At 41.7% G+C, this 24,991-nt stretch overlaps 3 protein-coding genes across 3 annotated transcripts; 1 reads left to right on the top strand and 2 right to left on the bottom strand.

Annotated features, from left to right (window-relative positions):
* The first annotated feature begins 2,889 nt into the window (after positions 1-2,889).
* Positions 2,890-7,184, top strand: Drk (growth factor receptor-bound protein 2 drk). Its single transcript, XM_076806507.1, has 6 exons — positions 2,890-3,828; positions 4,627-4,724; positions 4,826-4,945; positions 5,040-5,205; positions 5,288-5,461; positions 5,564-7,184. The coding sequence occupies exons 1-5, from the start codon at positions 3,751-3,753 to the stop codon at positions 5,459-5,461; spliced, it is 636 nt and encodes a 211-aa protein (XP_076662622.1). The 5' UTR covers positions 2,890-3,750; the 3' UTR covers positions 5,564-7,184.
* A 1,124-nt stretch (positions 7,185-8,308) lies between these two features.
* On the bottom strand, positions 8,309-9,282 carry Rpb5 (DNA-directed RNA polymerases I, II, and III subunit Rpb5). Its single transcript, XM_076806520.1, has 2 exons — positions 8,829-9,282; positions 8,309-8,732 (listed from the first exon to the last, which is right to left on the bottom strand). The coding sequence occupies exons 1-2, from the start codon at positions 9,128-9,130 to the stop codon at positions 8,402-8,404; spliced, it is 633 nt and encodes a 210-aa protein (XP_076662635.1). The 5' UTR covers positions 9,131-9,282; the 3' UTR covers positions 8,309-8,401.
* Positions 9,283-15,390: 6,108 nt separating this feature from the next.
* On the bottom strand, positions 15,391-19,484 carry LOC143365245 (uncharacterized). The gene is made up of 7 exons (XM_076805682.1): positions 19,254-19,484; positions 19,003-19,173; positions 17,700-18,917; positions 16,758-17,486; positions 16,395-16,563; positions 15,935-16,292; positions 15,391-15,751 (listed from the first exon to the last, which is right to left on the bottom strand). The coding sequence occupies exons 1-7, from the start codon at positions 19,482-19,484 to the stop codon at positions 15,391-15,393; spliced, it is 3,237 nt and encodes a 1,078-aa protein (XP_076661797.1).
* Positions 19,485-24,991: the final 5,507 nt, after the last annotated feature.

The following is a 24,991-nucleotide window of genomic DNA, read 5'->3' as shown; positions in this document are numbered from 1 at the left end:
AACGATGCCCGTGTCCTCTCGCAATAGAAATCCGCTCGTTCTTCGATCGTACAACAGTTTACCAGCTCGCTTGGAATTCGGACGAGAAACAAATAGACTATTTAGGGTTTAAATTGGTTTATTTATATCGAGCTCCTCGCATACTCGTCGATTATTAAATGGCAAAGGGGGTTACGGTCTGGGTTAAGTAACTGTGCAATAACGAGGCCATTAGTTATTCAACAGGAACGCAACGCGCACGCGCGATTAATTTGATTGTTCCCTGTTAATGACAATCCCCCGGTGTGTGTAACGTGTAACAGTGTCATCCTTTGGCAGATCGCGATAACGTAACGGTTATGATAATGAAAAGGATGGCGCTAACGGCGCGTCAGGTAGGAGTCGTGAGAAACCCTAACAAAGGCCGCTGCTGAATTTCATTTAAATTCGATTAACCGGATTTGAGCGGATCGCGATTTATATTTCCCGCAAATCGAAACCCTTCCTGTGCCCGAAACCTTGCTCTTTAACCTTTGCGCTTCGCGAGCCATCTGCAAAAATCAAAGACGCAGCATAGCACGCGGTTTTTTGTTCTGCGAGTTACACCCCCTGTTTGACCCTTCCCAGTGATGATAGCCTTAGTATGTTCTGCGATAAATTTGAAGCGCAACCGTGGACAAGAAATTGTTCTGGTCGCCAGGAATTAGCACGATCGAATGGCGTGCGAATCTCTCGGAAACTTTCATTGAAAGTGGGCGGAAGCGTGGATCTGCGACGCCCGTAAATCTCGAACGGGAAGCGAAACGCGCGCGTTATTCGTGCGCTCACAGCCCGCTAATCTATCCCGCAAAAATTCCGATCGCGCATTTTCCCGTTTCGGAGGAAAATTGTTCGCGGTATGAACAACCTAATTGTTACAACCGCTGCTAGGTGAGACTCATCGATAGGTCACTGTCTCGATTCTTTGTCGCACAAATTGTAGTACTTTGCCGCACAAATTGCAGTACTTTGCCGCGTTTAATTGGAAGCTTGTTCGCAAGGCGGTGCAATCCAGTCTCGCTTTCAACGCTACCATTGCACAAAGGTAATTCAATTTCCGCGGCAACAAGCTCGCACGGGCGCCCGCTCTCCCGTTGGTCCCCTGAAAACGTTGGTTCTTGAGCAAACAGTCCAAGACAATAACCCGAATAAACAATGCGTTCGCATGGGCTTCAGATAACCGATCGACACGGTGCACTGCGAGCTATTGATACGAGTGACGTGCCACGGTCGACGCTCAAACTAATCGTAATCGAGTAAATCGAGACGATCGTTTACGAATTTCTTCGAAATATCGCACCTTCGGTTTTATGGATTCAATCGCGTTGAATGGATCAACTGAAAGAAACCGGTGAATTGTTCCGCGTGTCTCGTTAACAGACTTTTATCGTGGTCGATCAATACGCGTTTTATTAACATACTTACGTCGAACAATTATCGATCGGCGCGCGCGAACAATTAATCTCGCGGGCGATACGCGACGCGACGGCGCACACTGATGAAATTTAAAGTACTTAGATATTTGTAAACGCGTTAATATTCGACCAAAAATACTCGGAACAGCAATAGAATTGCTGTAGAATTGCAGTAGAATTGCATTGTGAATCATACTGAACGGTGCGGCAGTTTTCGTTTGTTAATCGCGTCAGCCCGCTATTTCGACTTCATTGCAGAACAACGATGGGGTCGATCGGGTATCTTTATCGTGCCGATTTTTTCTGCTTCAAAAACAACGGTGCGTCGGTAACAATAGCCTGACGCCGACGCTGACGCATCGATGATCCGTCTCTCGAAACCCGCCGGTCGACTGTAAATAGAGTTGAAAAACGAGCGGACATCGCTTTGTAAACTAAAAGATAATTTCCGGTACCTAAATCTCCGTGGAAATTACGCGGGGTATCTTTGCCCCCATATATCTACGACGCGATCGAGTATTTGTTTCAAATATTTTTACCATGATACCATCGTACATATCTACGTATAAACATATATGTACGTGGACGACAGTTCTAATTTCAATTTGGAATCGCCTGTATGTGAACGCTGTAAATACTATAACCTATCTTGCTTTCACCGCACGTTTGTTGACAACTCACGTGATCGGTGACAATGATGTCGGCGGGAAATGTACAAGCATTTCGCGGTGTGCTCGAACGTTTCTCTATTTCTATTTCTCTTCTGCATATTTCATGGCGTAAGACGCTTTCCAACGTAAAATAATCGGTGTTTCTGTATCGCTTGCGCAACGAGTCAAATTTTCAGCCGTTCCTCGTTTCGTAATTTCAACATTTAACGCAAACGTGCTTCTTCCGATGATGAGTGAAATAATTACGCAACGAACACGGACTTCATTCGCTATTATCGCGTGGTCAGTATCCAATTACTTGATGGCAATTTATTCTACACAGCAGGAAATGACGGAAAGCGGAAAATGCGCAGTACCATATTATTACCTCTGGTCTTTGATTTCGTCCCATCGATGGAATTTTTAAAACGAAATATATGTCGCAGGAAATAAGTAAACGGGAAATTATTCGATTAAAAAGTTGAGTGAACCGGAAAATACGTAGCGAGCGGAAGCTCACTCGACCAATTGAAAGCTTGTCGAATCGATTTATCGATTTACAATTTCGGAGCATTTGATTTCGATCGAACTGTACGGTAGTGAGCCGTACACGACGCTTAGTACACAAACGGTAGATATCGGAACGATAAAGATAGAAAACGAGGTTTCCGTAGCGTATAAATCTATTTAAAACTTCACAGCTTTGAAAAGTCGCAACATTGATTGTATGTTGTACACGCATACGGGTGATATTATAAAGTACAAAATGGTGGCAGAGCAGTCGACGCAGCACACGTAGAGCACGCATGCGCGCGCCTGCGCCACAGAAAAATAGTACGCTGGAGATTTCGTCTGGTAGAGAATCGCGTTCTCTGTCCCCGTGGCTGGGAAAAGCCCGCGTCAGTTGTGCGACGATTGGTTTCACTGGAATCCGATAGTGGTTCGATCGGTATATGTATCGGTATCGGCATCGGCATCGAATGCCTCGAGCGCATTTCAATTTGGTCTAGAGGCGAATCCGGACGTCGAGGTGGGCTTGTCGGCGCAGTGGGCCAGTGCGCATCGGTGGACCGAAACACGGAGACCCGAGATCAGTGGGAGAGTCGAGAGTGTAATGTCTGATAAGACGAGCGATGGACAGCCGTGCGAGCGCGTGATCCTACCTTTGCTTTTGACAGTTCACCTTCCCTGAAAAGTGACTCGAACCGCTAAACGGGCCGTTCCGCGAGCAGCAGTCGTGTTGCGCCTAATATGTTCGTGCCAATGTGCCATTGATCCAGGCGGACTGACGAAGGACTGATTCAGATAATCGCAGGCAGCGCAGGCAACAGAGAAAAGCACAAGTGGTCGTTCGTTCGTTCGTACGTTCGTTCGTTCGCTCGCTAGCTCGCTCGTGTGTGTCGCGCGTTCCGTTCCGTTGTCGTGACCACCTACGTGTCTTTGACTCATAGTATAGAAATACCTACCTCCGTACGAAACTACGAAACTAATAACAGCCAGTATCTGTCATTACTTTTTCCCACTGACAAACAAAGGCGGCTAGTTTTAGCGCTGCCTTCGACCATTGGATATATAATATTGCCTCTCTCTTTCTCTCTCTCTCTCTCTCTCTCTCTCCCTCTCTTTCCCTCTCTGTCGTTCTTATTCTCGTGGGACGAGGAAACAGAATGGAGGCGATAGCAAAGCATGATTTTACGGCTACCGCCGAGGATGAGCTTAGTTTTCGAAGGAGCCAGATCCTCAAGGTTTGTACGATCTATACTCGAGATCCTATGCCGTATCGGTACGCTCCGAAAACGGAAAATTCGGGGAGAACGGTGTACCGTTGCTAGTTTTCGGCACATGGTGCACACCAATCCTGAACTTTCCGAACTGCTATCGCGCAAACGGATGTCGCGTGTCGCTTCAGGATATTCGTGACAATGCGTAGCGTTCTACGGAAAACGATGCTCACCCCCGTTCATTTTTTTTTCTCCGTGCTTCGAATTGTTTGGCGAGTTTGTTGCTCGTGACTTGTTGATTTTTACTCGTCGACTGTTTCTCCGCTCGAAACGCGTGTCAAACAATTACATTCGAATTATTGCCGAGATAACAATTTTCTTTCCTTTTCCGCTTCCTTCTGCGGTTCGTGAAAAAATCATGTAATATCAATCCGTGCGATTCAAATAATTTCAGCATGCCGTGTTGCACAGATTGCTCCTTTTTCAAAAGATTCGCTGGGAAATTATAGCGTTGTACCATTGGAAGATGTGTATCTTGTAAAATCTTCCAGAGTCATTGCTTTTAATGTTTCTACGGTTGAATTTTTTGATGTATGATTATTTAGAAGTATATTGGTGGAACGAAACATTTTCTAGTAGAAAGACTCAGACTTTTCTAGATAACTATTTACTACAATAAGCTTCTTCAATAAAATTCTGCACAATATAATAATACTTTGTTTGTCTTTGTATTAGAGCAATATACTTGCTAGACCTGAGAGATTTAATACATAACATTGTTACTGCAATACGCATAACATAACAGCTATGTTATTCTTGCAGATTCTAAATATGGAGGATGACATGAACTGGTACAGAGCTGAACTAGATTCCAGAGAAGGACTCATTCCAAGTAACTACATAGAAATGAAAAACCACGAGTGGGTGTCCCATACATTTTTTCTTATTAATTGATTGTAAATTGCTGTCAAATTTTTCAGCACGTTTCATTGTTTGCTCATGTTTCATTTATCTTTTACAGCTGGTATTATGGAAGGATAACCAGAGCGGATGCAGAGAGACTATTAATGAACAAACAAGAAGGCGCTTTTCTTATTAGAATTAGTGAAAGTTCGCCTGGTGATTTCTCTTTGTCTGTTAAGTTAGTAAAATGCTTTTAAAAGGAACTACAACAGGTGTTTACATAAACACCAAATGTTTTGGTTGAGTAATAATTATTCAATGGTTTTCTTCAGATGTTCAGACGGTGTCCAACACTTCAAGGTATTAAGGGATGCCCAAGGAAAGTTCTTCTTGTGGGTGGTCAAATTTAACAGTCTTAACGAATTAGTAGAATATCACCGTACGGCGTCCGTGTCTCGCTCGCAGGATGTGAAACTACGAGACATGGTTCCAGAAGAAGTAATTATACATATAAGCTAATTAAATATATATGATATAGAAGGACTATTTCATTTTGTCATGTCACCGTATTTCGTTTCAGTGTCTAGTACAAGCGTTATATGATTTCATGCCACAAGAACCTGGTGAACTCGAGTTTAAACGAGGCGATGTAATTACTGTAACCGACCGTACGGATCAACATTGGTGGCACGGAGAAATTGGCAATAGACGGGGTCTCTTCCCATCTACGTATGTCACTCCTTATCACTCCTAGGTAAGTACAACTTAATACGTATCTTGTTACAACTAAGTACGTATCTTGAACTTGTCATTTGATTTGCCATAAATATAAGAATAAAATGATTGTTGATTGTAGACTTGATGTCACGCGCACAGAGGCCAAAAGCATCGGCCGCCATGTCCCACCACTACTACATACAGGATCAGAGTTGGAGCAGAATTGATCAAGAAGAATTTGCAAACTCCGCCTATGGAATGGGCTACCAGGATTCATTGGTGGTCTAGATGTCGAGTTTTTAGCTTGGCTTGATACACCATTAGTACTCTTTATCGGTCCCATTGAAAAAGCTTCTCCTACTGTAGTAACACACAGATGGACAGACGTAGAGTTTGATTATGTAGCAGACGACGACAAGGTAGTAAGTTTGTTTGTTTGTTTGTTAGGTTCGCGATCGAAACGAATCGGCGCGGCGCGGCGGGAGAACTTTTCACTGAGACTGATATTACTACTCGAATTTATTAATAGTCATAATGCGTGTAACATAGACATCCCCGTAAGCATCTCATATTTCAGTTTCACAAGTAATCGAGTAGAGAGTAGATCTGAAAATACATTCATAACATTTACGTGTGACAAACGAATCGTGGAGTGGTGTTTCCTATTTCTTGGTAGTCCATTAATGGAGTGTTCAAACGCGAAGGTACAATATCGACCTTGTGTGTACATCGGTTAACAAGGAGTATCGGCCATATTAAACGAAAAATACATATTGTTTCGGAAGTCGGATTTAACGCTGGCGTAAACATTGTATTTTTCGATATACGAGAATTCGCTGTTCGAAGAACGGGTGACCTTCGTGATAAAGAGCCTAGTACGCGAGATACAAGAACTTTATATAGATATAGCATTAAAACGCGTCGCCTTTTGGCATAAAATGCACACTATGCCTCTATGTTGTGGATATTTTTACAAGTAAGAAGAGGAAGGTAATATTCCTCGAAACGATTGAGACAAATCTGATGCCGATGTATCAGATATACTTGCTGTGTATCATATAATATAGACTTGTACTTTCAGACTGTACGTTGGATAATCGTTCAGACAAGATTCAAAGGAAATCTTTTTTTAAAGTATTAGCGAAGATACATTTGCAATTCCTGTAACGCCTTCTCATGGTTCAAATTTTTCTCGATCGGAGAATTTTATTTTTCTGATTACCACCAACTGTCCTATGAAACGAAACTCTTTTTTCTTGAAATGTTATGGTGATTTTTCTTTTTAGAGATTTTACGACATTGATAAACATACGAAAAAATTCCAAATTTACATGAACATGGTACGTGTTATACACATACATGATATATTAATGGGACTCGACGACAACGAGCGACTGATTTATTCTTTGTAACGCGTTAGAAATAAATTAGCGACCCAAGGAAAGCTTAGAATCGAGATGAATTTGTGTTCCGTAATGCATTTTTCGACACATGCCAAAACAAAATATAATTCCAAAAATCGGCCATGCGAAATAGACTTGTCTGTATAACGTGAAACATGTAATTTTTCAAAGAACAGAAGTTCGTGTATATTTTTTAAATACTTTCTTTCTAACAGATTATTTCGGCACATCTTACTTTTTTATCTTCGTGTAAACAGTGAAAATACGTAGCCCTATTTTGTAATTATTATTATTATTATTATTATTATTATTCGTTATGTTACATTTTATTGATAACAATATATTATATTAATTACACTTGCATGATTTGTTTACTTACGCCCATAATCCACGATACTTTTTGATACTTGTTATGTAACAAGTGGTAAAAATTGTAACTTCTACAACTGTGTTACAAGAACATTATATATAGTAATTGAAAGATGGTACTTGTGCATGCAATAGATTTACATAAAATAAGTAAAAAGACAAAAGTGGCAATTATTCTAAAATAATAATAAGTTCTTTTTAATTCAAAGACTGCAATAATTACAAAATACAAAACCATTTGGTTTCAATATTGAATCCAATACCACAGCGAAGAACGTTTACGAATAAGAGATTAAAAAGTATACATATATACATAGTTATTTAATAATTCCCTTTATATTGTCGATACTTTCCGAAATAATTTATAGTATTTTATATAGTTCCTATTGACGCAAGCGTTATCCTGATCAAATCGGGAGAAAAATTACAATAAATTGAAATGATCCTGAAACAGTGGCGATCGTTTGATTAGATTTTAAAAACCATTCAAATTGTTAGGAGTTTCATTCTATCTTTGTAATTAGAATAGACATTTCACAAAACTTTGGGAAATCTTTAGCTTAGACTTTAAACGACTTCAAAATATGTAGATCCGCTTGCATCTCACATCCGATGATTACATAGTATTGACAAGCATATTTACGCTCAGAGTGTATACTTTTTCCATTAGTTTCATTTTAATGAGTCCTCATTAGATATTAGCTATTGGATATGTTTTGCACTCTCTCGTTTTTTAAATATTTTATATTGATTGTTAACGCAAAATATGGAAGCATGGTACACGTTCACTCACTATAAGCAATGTTTCCTCACAATCTGTGTAAAACTGCTTCAACCAATTTGGAATTGAGTTGTCTCGAGACAACGGTATACCATTATGTATCTGGACCAATAATTGTATAATAATCGAATGTAATAAAGTTACATGTTTGAACAAAGTTTCACCTGCTAATTCTGATTCTATTAATTCTGATATCAAAGTACAAACTATTTACTGTGTATCAAACAAAAGCATTTGTGTTCTTATAAATAGGTATCCATAAATACAGCTGTTCATTTGTCAATTTACAAAATAACTGTCAATATATTTTATACACTTTTTTTTATCATATATCATTACTTATGAAAATTAAACGATACGTTGGTACTTTCATTTTGAGGTAATACATATGTTTAACATAGTTGTTACGTACAAAAATGTTTATTTAACATACAAGTCTATAAGAGATGTATCTTCCAGCAGTTTCGGATGGCCTGATAATTTTTACAACTTGTCCACGTTTTAAGCCAAAATAACGAGCAACAGGATCACCGGCTTGTATACGCATCAACTGATTCTCTTTCAACTTATACCTGGTAAGTAGTTCTTCCTTTTCATCCGGTGTAAGTACGATGTGTTCAGGTACTAATTCGTGTTCTGTGATGTTAATGAGTAACTCGGATTCTAAGAATTGTTCCAATATATACTTTGGAGCCATGTCTACCAAAGATTGTTTTGCGGATGGTGTCATGCCTTGTTGAACAACAATAATAGCCCTATTGTGACAAACAATTGCATCAAATATTGTACATACGAAATTAATATTTCAGAAATAATGATCCCTTTGTTTTAGAAAGTAATTACTACGTTACCTGTGAATTTTCTCTTCTTGCATTCGCTGACAATAAGTTTTAATTGTTCTGATTCCAATCTTGGGCTCATCGGGAAAAAATACAAAGAGCTGATCTGTGGGATCATCATTGTGAGCTACTAGTACAATTAAATCACTGCGTGCCGGTCTTTTTTCGCTTGGTTTATCACCAAACTGTTCCTTAAATTGCTCCAATGTTTGATCCAACTCATCCTGAGTAACGAGATAACCTCGATCGTGACATAGCTGCATCACTGTTTTTCTTATTCGCCATAATTTATACGTTTCAGCTTCGTCATCCATTTCTCTAATAAATATTACCTAATCTTAAGAAAACAATTAGCGACTAAGAACATCAATGTTAAGCAATTAATTTCCTAGATATTAGCAGAGAGTCTTCACGCCCGGGGTTTCGGCGTTTCTGATACAGTTCTGCCTCCTACTCATTGTTAGCATGGAACAGAACCACCGATGAGATATTTACAAAGGCCACCGACGAGATATACATATATAAAGACTGCCAGCCTTACGGGAGAATGTGACGCTCGAAAAATGCGGTGGTCTTCTACCGCCCTCTAGGATAGATTTTGGCTGGAGTAAGAAACAGAAGGCCAACGACGGTATTTCGTCGGTGCAGAAGACCACTAAGGAAATTCTCATCGGTGAGAACAGGGTGAGAAGGTGAATCATCACGGACCCATATCGATTATCAAATGTTATATTCTCCGACCAGAGTTGGGCAAAATATTTATCTAAATAAAAATTTCGAATAACCAATAAAAGATAAAAAAATTTTTATTCCCTTATTCGAAGGTTCGAATAAAAAAAGTATCTTTATTCGACGAGTATCGAATAAATAATTTTATTCGACGAGAATTTATCCGACGAAAAAAGATAATTTTTTTTATTCGAAACGGATTTATTCAAACTTCGAATAATTTTTTCATCTTTTATCTGTATTTTCTATTCGAAGGCTTCTAATAAATCTTCGAATTACTTTTACCGACCGCCGAGATTCAAAGACCCATCGGCGACAAACAACATACAATGTAAGCGGATGGAGAATCGCGCACGAATGAAAGTTTAAACTTTTAGATTTATCAATATATCCTCATAAAATTGTGACGAGCGAATGGAGGGGATTTTTCTGATGGAAATGTGGTTAAATTCGAGTGTAATCGAACAAGTTTCATTGATACGTAATGTTACGATAAAAATGACAATTTCATTAAAGACAGTCCAAATGATGTCGTGTTTGGACTCATTTTCATCGGGATAAGCTCTAAAACTCATTCGTATTAACAATATTGTTCTGATTAAGAACATAAAAGCATAAATTGCTAATCGGGATGGCAGTCTTTATATATATCTCGTCGGTGGCGCCATCCATGACGAAACGCTGAAAGCGAAAGACAATCGATATCGACGCGTGTTTATCTGCTTTTATGAATTGCCACGGATGACGCCACTAGTCGACGATCTGTAGGAGTGTAATATATTTCTCCAAATAAAAGACGTGTTATCTCTTTCAGTATTTATTTTAATCGGAAGCACTTTGTTATGTAAATAATTTTTGTTGGTAGGAAACCAAAAACAAAATAAATGTTAACAACTATATATAAACAAATTAATCGATACAGAAATCTACATTATCTACAACCGCCACATTACTCCCCTCCGAGTTTTGACAATATTTTCTAAATATTGAACTCTACAAATCTTGTTTTCTTTTTTTCTTTTGGTCCAGGATAAGTTTTAAGTTGTCCTTTATTGGAAAATGAAGAAGTATCCACAATTTCTTCTAAATTTTCATCTTGTTCTGAATTTTCAAAGTAGGCAGGTTTCAATCTTTCAGTACTGACATTGATCGGCTGTCCATTAATTTTAATTGTGAAAACCTTCTCTGATGGTCTTGCAATTACCTCGAATGGACCCTCGTACGGTGGTGTTAGAGGTGGTTTGACTGCATCTATTCTCAAAAACACATGTGTACAACAATTTAAATTCTTATGTATAAATACCTTTTTTTAAATATTATGTATCGTCTGATGTGGCTTGAGCAATTTCATGCGTTCTCTCAATTCTTGTAAAAAAATTCTTTGATCAACCGGAATCACTTCTTCCAAAAAGAATTCGCCGGGTAATCTTAAAGTTTGTCCATATAACGTCTCTGCAGCTGATGAGCCTAAATTTTCTTTATATACTGTTCTTAATCCTAATAGAACAATCGGTATAATCTTCGTCCAATCTTCTTTTTCATGACAATAAATCGCTGTTTTCAGTGACCGATGCCATCTTTCTACAATCCCATTTGAAGCAGAATGGTAAGAAGTTGTTCTTATCTTCTTGAATCCAACCATCTTTGATAGTGCATTGAAAAGTGATTCAAATTGACTTCCTCTATCTGTGGTTACAGACAACGGTGTACCAAATCTTGAAATCCATGTATTGAAAAATGTATTCGCTATTGTATCTGCTGAAATTTCCTTAATTGGTATTGCTTCAGGCCAACGTGAAAATCGATCAATCATAGTTAAACAATAACGATATCCGTTAACAGTCGGAAGTGGCCCAATAAGATCTATATGTACATGATTAAATCTTTCTTTAGGCACTGGTATATGTAGGCAAATTTTTCTGATGACGATGAATTTTACTCTTTTGACAAGGTAAACAAGTTCTCACCCATTCTGCAGCATCTTTTGCCATATTCGGCCAGACAAATCTTTGAGACAATGTCTTTTTCATAGCTCTACTACCAGGATGTGATAAATTATGTACAATTTTTAAAATTCGTATCCTTAGAATTTTCGGAACAGAAGGTCGAATATTATCTTCTAAAATGTTGCAATATAATACAAGATTTGTATTACCAACTCTCAATTTTTGTAATTGTAATGCCGAATTTCCTTCTGAAATTATCTTTTTTAATTCTTCATCCGCCTGTTGTGCTTCCGCTAATTCTTCTGTGGTTACAACAATAGGCATTTCAATTGCTTCAACTCTTGAGAAGGCATCTGCAATTACATTTTCGTCCCCTTTAACATAACTTAATTCAGTAGTGAATCGACCTATAAAATCTAAACGTCGAAGTTGTCGAGGAGAAGCTTTAACTGATTTCTGTTTAAATGCAAAAACCAATGGTTTATGATCCGTTTTCACAACTAAATCTCGTCCTTCTACCATAAATCGGAAAAATTTAATTGCAGAATATATCGCCAAAAGCTCTCGATCATAAGTACTGTATTTTTGTTGAGTTTCCGTAAATTTTTTTGAATAGAATGCTAATGGTTGCCAGCTTTTACCAACGTATTGTTCTAAAACAGCTCCCATTGCTGTATCCGATGCATCTGTAGTTAGCGCTAAACGTGCGTTTGCTACTGGATGTACCAATAATATAGCATTGATTAATTGTTCTTTCGTTTTATTAAAAGCAACTTTTTGTTCTTCTGTCCATTCAATTAACCTTTTATCCTTCTTTTTTGCACCAATAAGTAACGAATGTAAAGGAGCTTGAATTTTTGCTGCCATAGGAATAAAACGACGATAAAAGTTTACTATTCCTAAAAATCTTCGTAATTCTGTCCTATCTTTTGGAATTGGAAAATCTTTTAATGCTTGAACTTTTTCCTCGGTAGATCTCATACCTTCTGTATTAATTAAATATCTCTTTATTCACATTTATTGACAATTTGAATTTTCGTAATCGTTCAAAAACTATCTTTAAATGTTGTTTATGTTCTTCTTCGTTTTTTGACGCAATAATTATATCATCAATATAACCATGACAAAAATTCAAACCTCTTAATACATTGTCTAAATATCTTTGAAATGTTTGTGTTGCATTTCTTAATCCAAATGGCATTGCTAAAAATTCAAATAATCCAAATGGTGTGATAACTGCTGTTTTGGGAATGTCTTCGGGTGCCATGGGTATCTGATTATAGGCTTTAATAAGATCTAACGTTGAAAAAATTGTTGCACCTGCTAATTTAAAAGAAAAATCTTGTATATGAGGTACAGGATAGCGATCCGGAATTGTTATTGAATTTAATCTTCGATAATCTCCACACGGTCGCCATTCCCCATTTTTCTTCGGAACCATGTGTAAATGACTTGCCCATTGACTGGATGATGGCCTACACACTCCTTTCCGAATCATTTCTTCGAATTCTGCTTTGGCAATTTTAAATTTTTCAGGTATCAAACGTCTAGCTTTTTCCGCTATCGGTTGACCTTTTGTTACAATATAATGATAAACATCTTTTTCAACAATTTCTTTCCTAACCGGTTTAGTAATATCAATATATTCTTGTAATAATTTATCATATTTAAAGGAATTATTTATTGTTGAAATTGAAATTGTATGTACTCGCTTCAAGATTCCAAATGATTGTAATTTCGTCTCTTTATCTAAAACCCTTTTGCCATTTAAATCTACTAATAGATCGTAATGACCTATAAAATCTGATCCTATAATCGGCATTACGGCATCAGCTACAATGAATTCCCAAGTAAAATTTCTGCGTAATCCCAAATTTACGGTAATTAATTTTTGACCATATGTTTTAATCTCAGAACCATTTGCAGCAAAAAGTATAAGATTTGTTTCTGTCAACTTTCCTTTTAACATTTTCCTTGGTAACAACGAAATATCAGAACCAGTATCAATTAAATATCTCATACCTGACGTCTTGTCGGCAATCGTCAGACGATAATTAACATTTGAGCTATCATGGATCGTCTGTACTCCAGACAGCTTTCTTAGTTTTCCTCTAACCCTTCATTTGATCGATCTCTTTTATCCTTACCACTCCAAGAACAGGGTTTTTTTTACATTTAAAGGAATCTTGGCTTTGAAATGCTTCTATCTCTCCTAAAAATCTAGATCTTGATCTATTTCTGTAATTATTTCTTCGAAAATTAATATTTAAAACTTCTATTTGTTTTTGTAACTCCAGAATCTGTGAATTTAATGTCTGATTGTTTTCTTCCTGTGAAGAATTAGAAGTATAATTTTCTTTTGAAGTAATGTTACAAATGTTACTTGGTTTTATTACTTCTACAATTTTATCAGCTCGATAAGCCAATTTGGAAAGCTCTTGTACTTCACTAATAGCTAAAATTCCTCGAACATTTTCTGGTAGTTGTTCCAGAAACAATGTTTTTAGAACACTCTCGCTACACAAACCACCTGCCAAATTTCTTCTTTTTTGTAAGAAATTTGACGGTTTTTCGTTAATCATCTCATTTCCCCTAATTAATCTTCTTAATTTTGACTCGCTTGATTCGTCGAACGAGGAAATAATTCTTGTTTTAAGAGTTTCATATTTTTCTTTAATTGGAGGATTGTTTAAAATATCGGAAACAAAAGGAAGAACTGTCTTATCTAAATTAACTATAGTATACCGGTATTTGGTATCGTCAGAGGAGATTCTGCTAATTGCGAAGGCTGCCTCAATCTGGGTAAACCACAATATCGGATTCTCTTTCCAAAAGGGTGGAAGTTTAACCATTGATGTTGCATTGATTTGACTGAAATTGTTGGTTTGACTTGTCGAAGGTAATTCTTCTTCTAACAAATCCTTATCCGTCTCCGTAATAAGATCTTGATTTGATTTCCCTTCAATTCTTGTTGGGGAATGATGAAGCGGCATCCTTCTTTCTTAAAAAGGATCACGTCACCTCTTTCTGTATTTATTTTAATCTGAAGCAATTTGTTATGTAAATAATTTTTGTTGGTAGGAAACCAAAAACAAAATAAATGTTAACAACTATATATAAACAAATTAATCGATACAGAAATCTACATTATCTACAACCGCCACAGATCAAGGGCCGTATGAAACGAACGCCGAAAGTAGGTGGCACAATGCAAGCTGTTGCTGTCCTTGTCGCGCGATCAACTCTCTTTGTGTTACGCATTACTAGTATTAGAATAACGAGCGTACATTCGAAAAATCAATTATTACTATTTCTGTATTCCTGTAATAAAGATAATAGAGATTCATCAATTACAACTATTCCTGTATTCTCGTAATAAAGATTCTGTGAATATTATAATAAATAGTAACAATAACAATAAAATATTGCTTTATTCATTTAAATTTATTTATGAACGTCACTAAGACGACTAAAAGACGTGTCTAAGACGTTTGAAAGACGTCTAAAAGACGTTTTGTAACAAAAGACATTCAGGAGACGTTCGAAAGATGTCCGTAGGACATTCGGGACGTCTTAAAGACGTCTTTAGGACGTCTCTGTGCTATCTGGGAAAGAAATAACAGGGTTGACAATATTACATTAAATTTATTAGAACGAAACAAATTGCAAATAAAATGCATTACTCAACGATCCGAAAGTATTTCGAATCACACCCTCAACAATACCACGCGTTGCGACGCGAGCTACATAATTTATCGAATCTCTCCCGACTTACGCTAACGCATTCTTACAAGTATATTACACACTCTCTACATTTTATAAATTACACATAAAGATACACGAGTGATTTTCGAAAGTGAATAGCTCGGGGGAGCAGTCTGGCAACGAATCAAAATTCCTTAGTATCGATTCACGATCTGTTGGATCCAGTCGAGGTAGTGGGACACACGGGAGTAGACACCTGGAACACCTGCCTGTCCGCATCCGATTCCCCATGACACGATTCCTGCCAATTGCCAGCGACCTTGTCGTTCGCAAACCATAGGACCGCCTCCGTCACCTTTGCAAGCGTCCTTTCCTTCTTCTCCTCCAGCGCAGATGAATCCTGGATGCAGGTTGAACCCTGGACCCAACCTGGTCCTGCGCATCTGGTGTTCGCACAGCTGATTGCTGACCACGGGCACGTCCACTTCCTTCAGGATGTTCTGATACTTTCCAAAATCTCCGAAAGCATCCTTGCCCCAACCGGTTGTCCAACACCTGTTCGAACAGATCATTGTTACAAACCCTCCGCTTCGATTACAATTCTCCAGCATCGGTTTAACATTAAACCTATAAATAGATTTCTTCGTTCGATTATATAATAAGACAGTCCATACCAGCTAATTTGAATTACTTGGCAGGTTCGGTGTTAAACGAACGAGGATCAACCGGGAAACCTACCTGTTCTTTGCGAAGTCGTCGCGTTTGTCCGGCAGGCAGGCAGGGCTGATGTGCGGGTTCTTGACAAAGTCGACCTCGTGATCTATCCTGAGGATTGCGATGTCGTTGTAGAGGGTGCCCGCGTAGAATTCAGGGTGCACGACGATGTTCGCCACGTCCCTCTCGATGTAAGGATAAAACTCGACGTCGTGGTTCACGTCCCATTCTCCGAGACGAGCCCGAAGGTCACGAGCAGCGTACGTTTTGACGCAATGCGCCGCAGTCAGGATGTGCCTGGACGAGATCAGGGTGCCACCGCAAACGTACACGCTCTCCGTCGGGTCCTTTTTCAAGATGGCCACTTGCCACGGGTACTCGCCTGTCGATAATAAAACAATCCGGGCTTAGACACGGCTAAAGTTCTCGGGGGGGGGGGGGAGGGAGGCAGGTTGGTTCTACAGAGGCAAAAAGGAAGACTCACCAAACTCGGCATCACCGTCGACGTTGATGGGGGTCTTGATGCGTCCGTTGATGCCTTGGGTGTACCTGGTTCCGCACTGGCCTGGTCGCGGTCTCGAGGTCTGTTGTCTCCTGCGGCAGCAGACGAAGCCAGGGCTGCAGGTTCTGGGAGGGCCGGCGATGAACTGTCTCTGTAGAGAAAGCAAGCAGACATCTCGTTGGACGACGAGCTGGACACACGATCGCGGTATCTTACGGACAATAGAGGAACGGGAGTCGCTCGAACCGGCAGGGTTCGACGGAGAGAGAGACTCGCCGAGGACTCGCGACGAGCGTGTACCTTTTGGATCTTCGCCGACGACGAGCCTCCATCGTTGATACTTACCTCGAGCGTGCCGTTAGACAATCGCAGTTGCGTCGCGTCTAGCTCGCGCTTTCTTCTGCCGGGGAACGATACCTTTCCGGAATTGCTTCTATTCGGGGCTGGTTTGGTCTGCCCGTCGGTGGATCGATCTTTTTCGAGCGACGGCGGCTGCTTCGCGTTCGATCGCGCGTACGACCGATCGTCGTAGTCGTAATCGTAATCGTCGCCTTCACGGTAGTAATCGGAATAGTCCGCGGTCGGGTAGGAGGGTTCGTGATGGTACGCGGGACCGTGAGACGGGTAGAACGGTTTCGGGGGGTAGTTAGGCTTCTCGTAGTACACGCTCGGCTTCGGAGGGTGATGATAGTGGGACGCGTAACCGGGCCCGTACACGGGTCCAGGCCCGTAGTTCCCGTAGATCGCTTGTTTCTTGTGCGCTAGAAGATCACCGAGTTTCTGGACGATGTGCCGATTCGGCGTCACGTGGAAATTTACGAACGGCTTGACCACCTTGTCGCCATACTCGTCTTTGCTGAATTGCACGGCTAGCAGAGGGTTCACGGAGACCAGGCCCAAATTAAGGCCCTGATCCGATCCGGATCCGTAACCGCCGTACGGGTTTACCAGGGGATTGCCGGCGTAAGGATTGATCGGGTACGGGCCGCCGCCGGTTTGCGGTAGACCGAAACTGATCCCCCAGGTCGGCTTCAAGTTTAATTTCGACGAGTCCAGATCGCTAGCATCGAGTCTCTGCAACCAGGGGTCGAACGGACACGCAGGTAGAGATCCACAGTCTCCGAGATAGATCGTTGCCGATCGGACGCGGTTCTAGTACGCGGGCGAAAGTACGCCAGATTGATAGTACGACGATCGGGGCACGGAAACGCACCCGTTTCCGCGTCGAAATGGGTCGCGACTAACGACTAACGACTAACGGTCAAATAAACTCATCAGCGATCTTACCCCTTCTCCGGTGTTCTTCTTCCTGCCCTCAACGGTCTGGTCCTCCTCCTTGACGGCCTCCCTCTTGGTCCTGACCTCTGACGTTTCGCTGGAAATCGGCATATCGGCGATTGCGGTCCCATTTCCTTCGAGGTTCGACGTCTCGGTCGTCGAATCGGCGCCCTCGGCTTCGATGTTCTTATTCAGATTTCGCGGATCGATGGCTAGGAAGAGATCGTCCTTGCGACCGGCGTGCTCGGAAGCCTGGCATTGCTCGTAGGGCACGCACACGCAGTCCGTCGCCCCGCCGCCGTAGTTCCCGGTGAAATCGTTTCCAAACTCCTCGTTCTCGTTCTGGTAATTGTAGTAGTTGTTGTTCACGTTGCTGGAGCCGAACGAGTAGTCGTTCGAGCCGGCCTGAACTGCGTTCGAAGAGGCATAGTTGCCGGTTCCGTAGTATTTTCCGGTCTTCTGGCCGTCTGTTTTCCCGTAGGTGAAATCTCGAGGCGGTTTCTCGTAGACGGGATACCGATCGGCGTAGCTGTTCGCCGACGCGGAACCGTCGGACCCGATGAGACCGTTCCCTCCGGTGCTCGGAGGCGCTTTCACCTTGAACGCTTTCTTGTAGTCGTCCGACTCCTGGAAACCTCCGGCGTAGATCGACTGGCCGGGCGGATCGTAGCTGGACCCGACGGTTCCCAGGCCGATCGACGGACTACCGACGAACCCGCCGGATTGACCGGCTCCCTCGCCGTGATGATAGTGATGATGGACGTGCTGCTGGATGTCGGCTCCCGCGAGGCCGGGCCTCAACGCGATCTGCTTCTTGTCGATGAACCGATCGTTGCTCTCGTAATCGAAGCTTCCCGCCAGTGATCCTTCGTACACCGGCTTCGAGGCTGCGAACGACGGGAACGGAGGTCCAGGTTTCTTCGGACCACCCGGATAAGACCCGATCAATCCTCCGGGTCCCCCAGGGAAATGGGAGATGGACGGAGGAGGCACAGGTCCACCGCCGACTCCGTAAACGACGTCTGAAGTCAAGCCAGAAGAAGCGAAACTGCTGGACCCTGATAAACCTGGCGGTATCTTGGGTGGGCCGTAGGGTCTTTTCACAGGGATAGCGGGCAATGGTCTGCCCACTGGCTTTATGGTCACAGGTTGCGCGTAGATGATGTCCTGCGGGTATATCCCACGATGGGGAGAGTAATACGGTCGGCGTCCCTCGACGTTCTCGCACTGTAAAGTAAACAGTTCAAAGTTGAAACGACGCGGCGAGGTCTTTGATGAGTTATATTATTTAATAGAGTTCCGAGCTACTCACGTTCATCAATCCCAGCGTGCATAGCTTGTCTCTGATGTAGGATCGAGCGACCGTATCGTTTCCGATTTCGAGCGCGTTCTTCACGTTCGGATCGGCGTACACCTGATCGTAGCCTTCGATGTTGCGACCCTGCCGACTGGACACCAGGATTTCATCGACTACGGCTTCCACCTGCGACAGAAAAATGATTTATCCCACCGAGGTCCTTCGGGAAGACGTTTCCTTTTTGGCTGATCCGAAAGATCTCTTACCGATCTCTGTTCCCTGGCATCGTCGCCGAAGAATCCTTTATTCGGGGATGATTCTGCGGTTAATTTCGCGTCTGTGCTACCGTCTTGCAATTCACTCGCCAAATCCACGGTCTCCAGGTTGCCCGAGGGTTGCCAGGACCAGTCTTGAGGACTGGGTTCGATCGGCACTTGGGTCGCAAAGGTACCCGTCGCTGCCGCGCAGCATACTACCACAATCACCCACAGCTTCATCCTGCGAACAAGTCGTTAAACGTTTCTATAGTCGACGCCGGAGCAACGTCGCAAAGAAAAATCGATGACGCGATCCGTAAGAAAAGTGTCGTTCGAATCGGAGAGCGCAAAGGCCCGGCCCGGTTTGACCGAGAAATCGAGCGACCAACGAAAGTGAGAGGATGTCGGGAGAAAGTTGGTGAACTGGCCTCGCCGTGGCCTCCGTCTTGTGTTCATCCCACGCCCGGCTCTTTCTTCGCGTCCGTTCTTTCAAAAATTTTCGAACCCGGTGAAAGTTGTTGCGTAACAATCGACCCACGACGACAAAATTGTCTTCCGGTCCTTTCTCTCTAGTCCCGTTACCCAATTATCAAGCGAAACCGAACGAAAAAACGCGAGTTCCAGAAATTCAAAAAAATGTCTGATTAGGCAGTCGAATGAAAGTTCGATAGACGACGAACCGCGAGAAAACGAGAGATCGGGGTGGACAAAGCGTTTCTAGTTTCCAGGCGCGAGGGAAACTCACCTCAGAGCTCGGACGCGTCTCGTTCAGCTCGATCAAAATTTCTCCGGGCGAACGATCTCTGTAACGAACTGTCGGCTGCCGGCGAACGTCTGCGATGCGTTGTCGGAGTTTCGCTCTTTAACCAAACACTTTCTCCATGAACGAGGTTACACTGTGCGTTCCCCGGTACCATTCCTATCTTATATAGACGTCCCTTTTCGAGATGCTGGAACGGGTGGCCGAACTGACGGTGGGGTTACGCTCGTGAGTCATCGAGCGGCCGGACATCCGTCTCGAATAGGTTCCCCGAACCGCATCGTGCCGTGTTTTCGTCGCCCTGTGCGTCTACTTGCCAAATCCTCGTCGAACGATCGTGTCTCGAATCTATTCTGCACTCAGCTCGTGTTCCCTCGATCGCAATAGTAGAAACTTCTTCGCCTTGCCTCGCCCTGCTCGATCGATCCCGGCGATCGATCGTTCCTGCATTTCGATGACTACATTTCCTGTTACGATTCTTAAACGCCTGCATTCTTGTCCATCGAAATCACCGCATTTCGATCAGAACGTTTACCCTCGCGTCGCACAGTACTGCCAAATGGCCAAAAAGCGGCAAAAAATCTGTAAAAACGAAACTATCCAACGAATTTGTTTGAAAATTTGTGGAGAGATTGTCATAGATACAACGCTTATTTCGCAAAAAAATTTTTGTGAAACGTTGTTAACATTAAGTAATGTGGGCTAATCGAAAATCTCTGTTTTCTGCCCATTTTTTATTTATGGAAGCATACAACAAATACTTTAATAGATTTTGGTCTGGAACTAATCGTTTTGGCAAGGTGTAATATTGATCTAACCTTGTGCAAAAAATCATGAGACCCTTCGAGACCCTTTCGTCGCAATTTAAGTTTAAATATCAACTTTCAGAATTTCCAAGAGTGAATCGTGCGGAAGTTACGATTATTCGATGTTCCCGATGAAATTTTGTAGGAATATTTCTAAATGATAAAGAAAAATGTCAAGTGCATATGATTTATTAATTTTTTATGTATAAAAAAATATTTAATAACAATTTTTTTTATCTTACATAAATTATTTTTATAGCGTTCATTGGAGCACTACCAAAAAATACCTGTTGCATTTTTGCGACAGTGGTCCAGTGAACGAAAACTTTGTTTATTTAACATAAAAAATTGTTATATAAATATTTTTTTATATGTATGAATGTCACATTTTTTTTTATTATCTGATATGTACTTATCCCTTAAAAATTTCACCTGAAATATCAAATAATCGTGACTTCACAAAGCTAGATCAATATTATAACTTGCCAAAACGATTAGTTCCAGATCGAAGCTTTTCAAAGGATTTTTTGTATTCCTCCATAAATAAAAAATGAGCGTAACGCAACGGGGCTTCAGGTTAGTCCATATTACTTAATGTTAAACAACTTTTTTTGGAAAATTTTTTTTTGCCAGTTAATAGTTGAAGCCATTTGCAATAACCCATATGATTTGTAGACCCCTAAGTATTCAATTATAGGCGGAGTAATTACAGAACTATCGCACTGAAAACTGATGAATTCCCAGGAGCGAGAAAATGGTTATTTACCATGCGTATATCTCCGTAAAAAATTTTTTCTTTCAAAAATCTGACTTTGGCACATCATGCACGCACTATTAGGCTATACAAAAATAATTTTTTTTTTTATAAAAATCCAAAATTTATAAAAAGGATCAATCCAGGGATCTTGCAATTAACTTAAAGATGGTCAAATTAATTCTGTACACTCTGCTGTTTAAAGTAACACAGAAAAACAGAATAATATTCAGAGACTGCATGACTTTCTTCTGTTAAATTGTTTTAACATTCCGTGTAGGAGTGAATGTAGACAGCGAAATAAATGTCTGGTAGCGAACGTGTTAAGCTAGTTGGACATTAAAAAATCGGGTGAATATAAACGACAGATGATAAACAATTAGATGTCTCCGTTGATAAAGACAAAGGACTGCTTCACTTTTCTTTTAATTGATCCGTCTTATCGTACGATAGCGATCGGGAAGATTGTATCTTCGATGAATTGTTGACGTTAAATTCGGTCGTGGAGGGAGCGTTTCGCGATTAGGACATCCAAAAATGGATGACGCGCTCCTCGGCTACGTAGGTGCGTGCGACGTACGCAAGCAAATTGTGTAACGCGGACTTTTCGATAATGGGGTTACGCAATGGGCGTGAAGAAGCATAGTAAAGCGTCGAACGGGCGTGTTTCTCCGAGAAGACACGGTTCCCAGAAAGCGGGCCTCTTTCGAGGTCCGTCGTCGGCCATGGGACCCCTTCGCAGGACCCTGGTCGGATGTAGAAATTTCTTTTCCCGCGAACCGGTAACGTACACTCTTTCGAGAACCGCGGGAGGATCGAATAATCGTGGAATCCTGACGGTATTATATAAAATATTTTCCTACGGCGCGTCTGAAACGATCGCGTACGATCTAAATGCATAAAGACTGCAGTCCTGCGTTTACGAGCGTCGCGATTAGCATAGAGACAGCCGCCGCGTCGCAGTTTTAAGAAAGTTTCTCCGTGTTGTTTTGCGGCATCGCGCGGGGAAAGTGAACCAATGATTGTTCCAAGTCAGAAGCCTTTTTCCGATTTTGGAAGCGGACGAAAGCTTCGCCGAAGGTTAAGAAGAAGCCGAAACGAAACGAAACGACACGAAACGAAACGGCGCCACCGTTCGATCGCCTTTTTCATAATCCGTCGCTCTTTCTCGCTCCCACGAGTTCCGGGAGAAAGCGCTCCTCCGTGTTGACGAAAACTCTGATCTATTCGCGATCGTGACCGAAGAAGATCGTCCTCTTCGGATCGCTATTGTTTCTTTCAGGGTTACCGGCAGCTTCCCCGAGGATCCCGAAAGCGGCGTTCGATCGGTTTTCGGGTCAGATAATCAGCTCTACGATCGAAACCGACGCGACGGCCGTGCTCCGCGTTGAGCGACGCCGTTGCACAACTTGGGTTTTCCACCCTGTCTCGTAACCCTTGGGGTTTTACGCGGAACAGCTCGCGCTCGACCCCGATTCGATCGCTCTCGGTTATTCTTTCCCTCGGAAACTCGTATGGCGTAGAAAACGCGCCGTTTCTCAGTGACCCGTTGCATTAAAATTTTTTAGAAAAGCTTCCAACGACATTCATCCTCTTCCACGACGAAAAATTGTTGGTACTGTTTCGCAAATCTACTGGAAAACGGTTGCCGAACGATACCAAGGTTGAAGGAACAATCGGTTCGTTTTCTCCTAATTTTCTCAGACTTTGTAATTTAAATCCGCCCGAACTTTCTCAGGCTAACATGCTGGTCGTGTTTGATGAAACGAGTGCGAATAGAAAATTAAGAAGAAAAAACAGGATGAAAACGCGAGTGACGTCGATTGTTACAGTTAGAGACGCATGGAAGGCTCGTTGGTCGGGAGAAAGCAGAGCCTATCTTCACTTTCCATTTCGATTTACGATCGGCGGGGAAGGGGGGAAAGGTACAGGTTGCTCGTCGACAAGGTTCTCGTATCTCGTTTTACAGAAGGAATATGTATTTCAGTTTGTTGGTCGCGTTACCACGCGAGACGAACGAATTTATCGATGCAAGGTACAAGAGGATCACCGGTGAGCGGAGAAGCCGTGGTCTGGCAGCTGATACACGGATGGTTCTGGATCTGCTGGATCAGCGCGCGAGGACGTGTTGTTACCGCGCGGAGCGAACGGGAACACCGATCGCTGCCGATTCGCCAAGTCAGTAGGTAATGCGATAGCCGTGTTGTTCGATGGAGTAGGTGGAAGGTGCCGCTGCCAGTTCCAAAGAAGCGAACGCCGGGGCGGTGTAAATGAACGGTGCGACCTGCAATCGAAACGAACCAAGCTTCGGTCAACGAGTCTGTTCCAAATGATCCCTTACGTTGTAACTTGCGAATGGAGTTCCTTTTATCATTCTCGAAAAAATATTATACGTCCCATTACAATATCACTGTCGATTCCCCCAAAATGATCCACGGGATCAAACAAATTGTAGCTAGGAATTCGCAGCTTCTCCTTATGCTTTCTCATATAAACGGTGTTATGCTTTTAGCGATAAGGATAGAAACGGTGCTACGGAAATGCTGACCGTAACCCGTTTCTCGATACTATCTGAAATGGAGGATCCACTGGAGAACGGGTTTTGTGTTTAACATGTTTTCGATTTTACGTGTTTATGACAAAAATCTGTAAATCAAATACGAAACGCATTAAAAGCGTTAAGGAATTTAACAGTATCATTGTATTTTTCAGCTTTATAAAGTGGTCGAGAACAGAAATAGTCTGTATACTCGGTAAACAATTTTCTATGAATTTTCCACCAAAATTTCTCTACAAATTCCGATCCATCTGTTTCCGCAGTAGGCTCGGCATTTGAGTGCAAAGTTTGCGGCCAAAATTTCATGCCAAATCCAGACCAAATCGAAGCCAAACCTTGGCTTCGTTATGGAGAGCAGGTCGGTCGCGCTGAGAGCGAACCTAAGCTTGTTCTAAGATTAAACCTTGCTCGTAGGAGGGAGAACGGAATTAAATTATTGAAAATATATGAAACTTAAAATTATATAATTTACAAGTTTAAATCAAAAATTCTATTTTGCCTCCTACAGCAAGGTTTACTCCGATTTTTTTTTACTTAGTACGGCCGACCTGCCCTCTATAAGGAAGCCAAGTTTTGGCCCCAATGTGACATTTGAAATTTGAAAAATTTGCACTCAAATCCCGATCTATCTGTTTCCGCCTTTGGCTAATTCAAATTCATACAAAATAGGGACAAATTCTGCTCGGAGCAGGGTTTGGTACCAAATGGACAAACCTTTTGCTGGCAAAGTGTGATACAAACATTGCGCAATTTAGCTAACTGGGTAGCTCCTGTACATTGCACCTTACACAGGCAAAATTTTATTTCGCATAAAAATCCGCAGTCTCTGTGCCACAGACTATGCAGTTTAATGCGATTGAAAGTTTCTGA

The sequence above is a fragment of the Halictus rubicundus genome, chromosome 1, assembly GCF_050948215.1.
Source record: "Halictus rubicundus isolate RS-2024b chromosome 1, iyHalRubi1_principal, whole genome shotgun sequence".
In the NCBI taxonomy this organism is placed as follows: domain Eukaryota; kingdom Metazoa; phylum Arthropoda; class Insecta; order Hymenoptera; family Halictidae; genus Halictus; species Halictus rubicundus.
The sequence above is the reverse complement of the archived record's forward strand: the minus strand, read 5'-3'. Positions and strand labels throughout refer to the sequence as shown.

What these genes read in the sequence shown, in the direction of transcription:
- Rpb5 (XM_076806520.1), bottom strand. Translation starts at nt 9,130, where the DNA reads ATGGATGACGAAGCTGAAACGTATAAATTATGGCGAATAAGAAAAACA. An exon ending in CAAGAAGAGAAAATTCACAG is followed by an intron (nt 8,733 to 8,828) that starts GTAACGTAGTAA and finishes TTGTCACAATAG; the next exon opens with GGCTATTATTGTTGTTCAAC.
- Drk (XM_076806507.1), top strand. Translation starts at nt 3,751, where the DNA reads ATGGAGGCGATAGCAAAGCATGATTTTACGGCTACCGCCGAGGATGAG. An exon ending in ATAGAAATGAAAAACCACGA is followed by an intron (nt 4,725 to 4,825) that starts GTGGGTGTCCCA and finishes TATCTTTTACAG; the next exon opens with CTGGTATTATGGAAGGATAA. An exon ending in GAGACATGGTTCCAGAAGAA is followed by an intron (nt 5,206 to 5,287) that starts GTAATTATACAT and finishes ATTTCGTTTCAG; the next exon opens with TGTCTAGTACAAGCGTTATA.
- LOC143365245 (XM_076805682.1), bottom strand. Translation starts at nt 19,484, where the DNA reads ATGAAGCTGTGGGTGATTGTGGTAGTATGCTGCGCGGCAGCGACGGGT. An exon ending in AGAAGAACACCGGAGAAGGG is followed by an intron (nt 17,487 to 17,699) that starts GTAAGATCGCTG and finishes CCCTGGTTGCAG; the next exon opens with AGACTCGATGCTAGCGATCT. An exon ending in GACGACTTCGCAAAGAACAG is followed by an intron (nt 15,752 to 15,934) that starts GTAGGTTTCCCG and finishes CTGTTCGAACAG; the next exon opens with GTGTTGGACAACCGGTTGGG.